General features: G+C 28.0%; 1 protein-coding gene across 4 annotated transcripts in view; it reads right to left on the bottom strand.

Annotated features, from left to right (window-relative positions):
- Positions 1–375: 375 nt before the first annotated feature.
- The window catches only part of LOC136083906 (sugar phosphate exchanger 3-like), a 23,786-nt gene continuing 15,304 nt past the window's right edge, over positions 376–8,857 (bottom strand). For 3 of the 4 annotated variants that reach the window (XM_065803824.1, XM_065803825.1, XM_065803826.1), the window contains 2 exons: positions 4,728–5,694; positions 376–957 (listed from right to left, as the gene is read on the bottom strand). In XM_065803824.1, coding sequence (XP_065659896.1) covers positions 467–957; positions 4,728–5,694 — 1,458 coding nt within the window. In that variant the 3' untranslated portion in view covers positions 376–466. Of the gene's footprint in view, positions 958–4,727; positions 5,695–8,314; positions 8,427–8,857 lie in introns of those variants that run through there. The other variant, XM_065803827.1, reaches the window with a different exon arrangement.

Raw genomic sequence — 8,857 nt, 5'->3', positions numbered from 1 at the left:
GTCAATAGTATGCTGCATTGACAAAACATTAAAATGTCAAAACAATGCAGTCGTCAACATAACATGATATATTGCATTTTAATGATAATGATATGTGGTGCTCATTAGCATTATATTTATTCATTCAACTTTTTATACTAACTTATAGATTTTTAAGCAAAGGTATGAAGTATTTACAAACAATTATTTTTATTTATAAAATATAGAAATATAGTCACATTTATATAACAATCTAATAAAATGTATGTACCTTCAAAGCTTTTATGCATGTATGTATGTATATATATATATATATATATATATATATATATATATATATATATATATATATATATATATATATATATATATATATATATATATATAAATCTTAAATTTTTCATAAAAGTATTGTAAAATAATACCATAAAATATATACTACATTTCTGCTTAGTTTATTTTTTAATTTAAAATATTAAAAAATAAACTAAGCAGAATTTTCATTTATTACATGTTTTAGTTTTACATAACCTCGAGTTTCTTTTACATGATTTACCAAACACACTATCTCCTTACAAAAAATGGGGAAAATACATATCAAACTGCAGCCAGCCATTATTATAAGAAAATAAAAAACTGCATGCCACCCAAGATGGCTGTTTATAACAGGTACCAAATATTGACCGATTGCTGCTCCAAATGAGCCAGTACCATCAATAATACCAGTCACTGTTGATAATGCTTCAGCATTATCTTTTATCTTATCGTGCTTACCAAGATCTGCTGTAATTGCTGTACTTATAGTATTTGCAGGTCCTCCGACAAAAACTCCAACAACTATCATGAGAGCAACATTAGTAACATAGTTTCCACCAGCAATGCTATATAAATACAAAGAACCCATCGAAAGCAAAAGCATTATGCAAACAATAGGCGAACGTACCCTCATCATATCAGATATGACTCCTGCAGCAACACCTAAATCATACAATACTTTAGAGTGTTTTGCAGCTTGAATAAACATTTTAAATCATAACAATTTTTACTTATTTTGCAGTCACTAAACAATTTTAACTATTATACAAAAACAAATGGCTTGCATAACAAATGGCTTGCATAACAAAGCGTTTTAAATTTAGAACTTTTAGATGCATATTTTCATTAAGAAAAAATATCTTTCAGTTTTCTGATTTCAATACAAAGTTATGGTTTCTATAACAACCATTCTTTTACAAAAGTTAAAAAATTAAAAAAATTAATAAAAAGATAAAGAAAAAAGCTTAATTTTTGTAACACCAATTTTTTGAAAGTTCCAATATATGAAAAAACTAAAAAATACTTTCAACAAATAGTAATTACTTACAAAAAATGTATTGTTTATTCTTAATTAAATTATGTTTTTAACATTATTTCATTATAACATTTATATATTTTTTTAATATTAAATTAAAAAAAATTAATATTAAAAAAAAATTAAAGTGTGCAAAAAACACTTAATAAATATAAAATTTTGCACATTTACTTAAAATAAGTTTTTTTCTCATTACTCTAAACAAAGACTGTTGAAATTTTCTAAAATCAACTTTTACTCAATCATTAGAAGGTTATTAAATGTCTTGAAGAGAAGCTATTATTATAGCAAAATATTTAAAAACGGTTAATTCTTTTACAAGCAGTCTTTCGAAAATCAACCTAAATGCAACAAAGCACTTATGCAGTAAAGGCATATTCGTAGCACTATTTGAGAAGCTTTGTCCTCAATGCAAGTATAAAATAGCATTAAGTGAAGAATCTGAAGAGAAAGAAATGGATATAAAATTTATTAATAATATGGAATAAGAAACTATGATGGACCATCATAACTTCTTTTTAATTACAACAGTACTATGAACTTAAAAATGCACCCTCTCGGTTTAATTAATGAACTATTATGAAAAACATTTAAAAAGCATTTACTTGGAAAAAGCAAGTTGAAGGAGCAGTTATTAAGGAACTTGCATTTGTTCTGAATAACTCAAAATCCTATCTCTCAATCAATCAAGATATGTATCTTTGAATCAACCAACAGAATTTCTTATAAAGAAACCAAAGCTGATGATCTAACCAAAGCTGATGATCTAAACTTCCTTATTGAACGTATAAAAAAATTATTGACCCCAAAATCTAGGTCTATTGGAAAAGCAGTAGAAGCAGTTTTCAATCAATCCAATCAATCCAAATCAAAATTTAAAAAGCAGGTATGTGATAAAAAAGGAACCATGGAATAACCTGATGTAGTTGAACAGCATGGAGTATTCAATGCTAACTTCTTGTAAAACTTTTATACGTAATGATGAGTATTCAAGGTTAACTTCTTGATTCAATGATTTTATGGTAAGGTTTTTAAATGCCTTACCATAAAATCATTGAAATTATTGTCTACAACAGCAACTGAAAGTTTGCACAATTTACAGATGCAACATATAAACTACCCAAAAAGTTTCACAACAGTATCTGTCAGAAAACAATGACCTGCAATGAAAGAGCAATATAAAAGTGACGGCATTGAAAGAAAATGAGTCAGTGGATTTCAAACAGTCAACAACAGCAATAATTGAAAAGCTGATAACAATAAATAATTGCTAAGAGCTTTAGCTTGAAAAGCTTAATAAAATTCCTATTCATTTATTGCAAAAGCCATCTAAACCATTTCAAAGAGACAATTAGTCTTGATAAGACAATTATCTTATCGAAAGTAATTATCTCTTTGAAATGGTTTTGCAGGTTCTTGTTTTTTGACAGATACTGTTGTGAAACTTTTTGGGTAGTTTATATGTTGCATCTGTAAATTGTGCAAACTTTCAGGGCGTTTAAAAACCTTACCATAAAGAAGAAATATTTTTTGCAGAGAATTAAATGATGAAATACAGAGTTACCATTCGACAAAAAGCAGTTTTCTTTTTATCTGATTGTCAGTTGAAATTTTGAATTTGGTTCTTGACATTTTAGGATTTCAACATCCACAAAGGTGGTCAGTTACCTATTAAACTATTCATAAAAAAGTACTACAAAAAAAATCCATAATGGCAAACTTGATCAAAATTTAAAATTAATTTACTTTTGTGTACAATTATAAACCAGCAATAAACTATAAAATATTTTTCTGTACTAAACCAAAATACATATGTACAATTTCTTTATATTTTTATTGGAAAAAGGTCGTCCATGAATTGCGTCACACTTTAGGGGAGGGGAAGGGGTTATTGATTTTGTGATGATTTGTTACAAGCAAGAGGAAGGATGAAGGGGGGAGGGGTCGCTGATTTTGTGACGCAACATTTTTTTTTTCAGTTTTAAATTTAGAGAAGACATTTTATTTATTAAAAAAGTTTTTTTAAGTAAATTAATTTTTTTAAGTTTTTTAATTAAAATCTGATCAAACCAAAACTCTCAGTTGATGTACCTACATGTTGGTTGTAAAATCAATTGCGCCTAAATCTTACTTAGTCGATGTATACACTCTGTTACTGACCTTCCCAGGAGAGGCGTGCGGTCGCACGCCTTGAGTGAACACGGATATTATTTTTTTTTGGATAACTCGGCCACGCTTTTTTAGCATATATTAAAAATAAGGCATTTTTAAAAAGGTGCTGAAAAAATCAAATTAAATTCGTTGTATTATTTTGTAATTTTTTTAATAATTTATTCTTTTCATTAATAAGGAAATAATAACATAAAAATAGTATATATATATATATTTTTTTTGAATTTTTTTTTCTTATAACAAAATTTTTTTTTTTTTATTTTACATATTTTTTTTTCTAATTTTAAATTTTTTCGCATAAGTATGTCTTTCTACAAAAAATAACTTTTAAGTTCTAGAAGAATTATTATTTACAAGGTTCTTGGGCCAGATATAATCGTGTAGCTCATTCGGTTATGACATTTCATATCGCCGCGGAGACCCAGGTTCGCATCCCGCGTCGCCAGAGTATATTTTTCAAAATAGATTAAAAAAGTTTTAGGTCACATTTTCTGTTTATTTTTTCGACTTGTCTCAAATATCGTTGCTGAAAGAATCAACACCTAAAAATATATTATAAATAATTATAATATAAATAAATAATAAATATAAATAAATAATTTTTTTTTTTTATGTTTACTAGACATAAAAAAAAAATTGTAATAAGAAAAAAAAAATTTTTTTAAATAAGTATAAATATATATATATATATATATATATATTTCATTTTTATGTTCATATTTTTATATTAATAATAGGAATAAATTATGGACAAAAATAATAAAGTAATACGACAATTTGGTTAGGTTTTTTCAGCGCCTTTTTAAAAATGCGTCATTAATATATGCTAAAAAACCGTGGCCAAACTCTCAAAAAATATATATATATGCGTGGTCACTCAAAGCGACCGACCGCACGCCTCTCCTGGGAAGGCCTGCTGTTAACAGGCTGTTACTATTCCGTTACGCCACATCAAAAATTGTCAAGAACTGCCCGATCTAATTTATGGACAACCCTAATGCGTGTTATATGCTTACAGCAAACGAAACCATACAAAAGTACAATTGTCTTGTACTATCATACTTTTGTGCATTCTAGTTTTTATAGAAAAAAAGGATAAATAATTATATTCTAAAATTTGATAATAGTTTTTTTGACATAAAATTGTAAAAATTACCTAGTTATATAGAAAACATAAAAAATTACTAAAACAAAAAAAACAATGTCAAAAAACTTGTGTAATCACCTCCAATGATTCCACCAATATCATAAAAATTTGATAACTCATCAGATCTGTCATCCTCCCAGTGAAGCCCTTGTGCCAAATAAGTTGGAAGCCAAAAAAAGAAGGTGTAGTTAACCAATTTTATGCAAGCATGAGAAAGTGAATAAGCTAGTACCCCAGGTATTAAACACGCTTGTATAAACCCAATAGCTTTTTTGGTTTGTATTTGAACATCATTTTCAACTAATTTTGATGAATCAATCTCATCAGATGTTTCTAATCCAACATGATTTGGATGAATAATCAGACAAAAAAAAACAATTACACCACCACAGAATAATAGAACACTGTTTAAGAGCATCCCATTTGGATAACCATAATTTAATGATGAAGCAACAATAAGCGAACCAAATATATTTCCAACAGATGCATTTCCGCTCCATAATCCAAATACTAAGCCTCCTGATGATTTATTAAACCAGTTACCCATTATTGCAACAGTTGCAGGCCAACCGATTGACTGAAACAAACCATTAAGAAAAAAAAGACTGTAGTAGTAATACTTATTTTGCATGTGTATTACATCATTTAAATACCCAAATAAAAATGTAATAATAGCAGAGCCACACATTCCAAATGTTAACATATAACGCAAATTAATTCTATCCCCTAGTACCCCACTAATAAACAATCCGACTGCATAAGCAAACATGAATAATGTATCAAGTATACCAAGGAATACATTTGCATCATTAAGAGTTTCAAACATATGTTCTTTATTCCAAGTCTTATAAGGATAATATGGTTCAGTTGAGTTCTGAGAGTTTTGAGGAGTAATTGATTTTGCCATTGTGTCTTTAATATTACTAAAAGCCTTTCTACATGCATGAAAAAATGCATATGCAAAAAATGTTAAAACAAAAACAAAAAAATGATGCCAAGTCCATTTTCGAATTGTTGTTATTGTATCCTTAAAAACTGATGCCATCTATAATATAAAATTCAATATAACATTAATATAAAATTTAAATATATATATATATATATATATATATATATATATATATATATATATATATATATATATATATATATATATATATATATATAGATATATATATGCGGTAGTGGTGTAGTGGTAGAGCGCTCGCTTCATAAGCAAGAGGTTCCGAGTTCGAATCCCACCACGCCCCTGGTAGAACCGGGGCGCTCAACTTGTTTATCTGCGCAGTGGCCTTGTTTGTCAAGGTTCGTGTTTCGGAGTTATAGAGTTGAGAGAGGGTTATAACCACAATTAAGTAGCCTCCTTGTCGTTAGTGGCCTTCTGGGCCTTGGGGAGGTGAATTAACAACAAAATATATATATATATATATATATATATATATATATATATATATATATATATATATATATATATATATATATATATATATATATATATATATATATATATATATATATATACACACACACACACACACAAACATTGAATATAAAAGTGCTACTAATAAAATATTATAAAACAAAATCAGGGTTGGCAAAAACCCAAGTTAAACTAAAAAATCTGACCCAATGGTTTTTTTTAGGTAATTTGGATTTTTTTGAGTTTTATTCTTATTTTATACCTGTTAAAACTTTTTTTTGTTTAATAATATTGAAATCTATTATAACTTTCTACTTTAACTTTATTTAAAATATATTTTACTAAAGTTTTTTTATGACTATTGTCATGGTTTGCTAACAAGATACAGTGTCCGACAAAAAAAAAAGCTTAGATAGACATGCAAGAGAACTCAACTAAATTTCTACAACTGATATAGAAAAAAATAAACAAAAAATTTTTATTTGGTGCATTGATTCTTAGATAGAAAAAAAACAAGAAAAAAATGACAAAAATTTGAGAATTTTTATTGAAATAATGAAATAGACCAAACTAATACTTTGTGGTGAAGCCACGGCTTTCGATCACTGCCTTGCACCGACGAGGCATACTCTCAACAAGTGATTGTAAGAGTTCCCCAGAAATGTTCTTCCATTGATTTCGAAGAATTTGAAACAACTCTTCTTCATTTTTTGGAGCTCTTGTCTTGATTCCATGATCCAATACACTCCAGAGATTCTCGATAGGGTTCAGATCAGGACTTTGAGCTGGCCAAGAAAGAACCACTAATTTTTTGTTCTTCAAATAATTTTTCACATTGTTTGCCGTATGTTTCGGGTCATTATCTTGCTGAAAGACCCAACTTTTATCTTTAAAGAGCTCATTTGCACTAGGTATCAGTTGATGAATTAAGATTTGTTTGTACATTTTACTGTCCATAATACCAGGAATTTTATACAAACGACCAACACCCAATGAAGTAAAACATCCCCATACATTCACTTTTTTATCATGCTTTACTGTTGGCTGTGTTACTAATGGATTGTAATGTTCATTATGTAACCGCCAAACACATGACCGTCCACTGAAGCGCAAACAAAATGGTGACTCATCACTCCATAAAACATTTTTCTATTGTTCGATTGTCCAATTCTGATATTGCTTTGCCCATTGAAGTCTTATTTCCGGTTACTTTCAGAAATAAATGGTTTTTTAACGCTCCAGTAAGATTTAAATTTCCCAATAGAATGGATCCTTTGAAGAACTGTCTGTTCGTCAACATCCAGTTTAAAATACCTTTTTATTTCAGCTGCTGTTATCTTTCTATTCTTTCGAACCTCTCTTATAATTAATTTGTCCTCTCTGGCAGTTGTTTTATGCCTTCTTCCGCTTTCTTCTTTGCGTTTAAAACTTCCCGTCAAATAATACTTGAACAAAAATCTTTGAATTGTAGTGCACCCTCGATTCAATTTTTTTCCAATTTCATGGTCAGTGTATCCACTTTCATGCCATGCCACAATTTGGCCCTTTTCAAACTCAGTAAGTTGTTTTCTTATCTTTTTTTGAGAAAAATAATTTAGAATAATGTTTTTGCTCACAATAAATATTTTTTATCACAGCTCGCCAAAAATTTGTCCGGAATTCAACATGTCAAGCTCTAATTGACAAATAATAAAATGTTGTAAACATGTGGTTGTAGTTTGTCCAAAGATATTTCTAGAATATTAAAGATACACTATTGAAATGAATTATCTCTTCCTGAAATAGTATTAAAAAATATATGTATTGTAAAGAATATTTGATTGTCATTCTTTTTTGTTGTAATTTTTTGAGAGTTTACCTAAGCTTTTTTTTTGTTGGACACTGTAGAACAAGCAAAGCTTCATTTAAAACATTCCTAAGAAAGGTTATAATCTCAATCTGTCAAAATATTTGAATAAAAACTCTGACAATCTATTTATAAATAATGATTTATTATATGTACTTAGATTATTAAATGTACTTTGACATCTGATAGTTCTGTAAGTTTGCCAACACCTTAAAAAATAACACAGTTTTTCTTAAGTGCGAATGCATTATTTAAAGCATCTGAAAATCAAGAGTTCATAAACATGATTAATTCATTGAGACCAGGATACAATACACCTAACCAAAAAGTTCTTGGAGGAGATCTCCTAAAAAAAGTTTACAATAATGTAAACAAAAAAAAAATGATGGATCAACTTACCTAAGAAGAGAAAACAATAACAATAATGCAAGATGGATGGAGTAGTTCAACCACATGTAAATATTATTTTGTATTTGAGAATTATTAACTTCAGGTATAAAAAATATATAAAAGTTTAAGACTAACTATTAAATTTTTCTTTGGAGGCTTAATTGCATGAGAAAGAAGGGTGTATACCTAGCTACCAAACAATACCCAATGGAACTCTCAAAATGTCTGTATAAAAGCATACATAAAAAGCTACTTTATTTATAGAAATTGCAGATAATTATGATATACCTATCAAAATCAGAAAAATTATATAGGCTTCAAACCCTACTCAAAATATTTGGTGCCTTTTTAGATCAACTATTCAATTTTTTTAAAATTAAAGTTTTTATTACAAAATAAGACAATAAGACATAAAGAAAAAATTATAAAAATATAATTTGATTAAATAAATAAAAACAATCTTTTTTTGAGATGCTAAAAGACAACAGCCATCTAACAGAATGTGTTGAGTTGTGGCGCTCACTTCTTAGCAACCCTGAACTAAATCATTAT

The sequence above is a fragment of the Hydra vulgaris genome, chromosome 08 (genome assembly GCF_038396675.1).
Source record: "Hydra vulgaris chromosome 08, alternate assembly HydraT2T_AEP".
Taxonomy (NCBI): domain Eukaryota; kingdom Metazoa; phylum Cnidaria; class Hydrozoa; order Anthoathecata; family Hydridae; genus Hydra; species Hydra vulgaris.
This window is presented reverse-complemented; position numbering and strand designations above follow the sequence as displayed.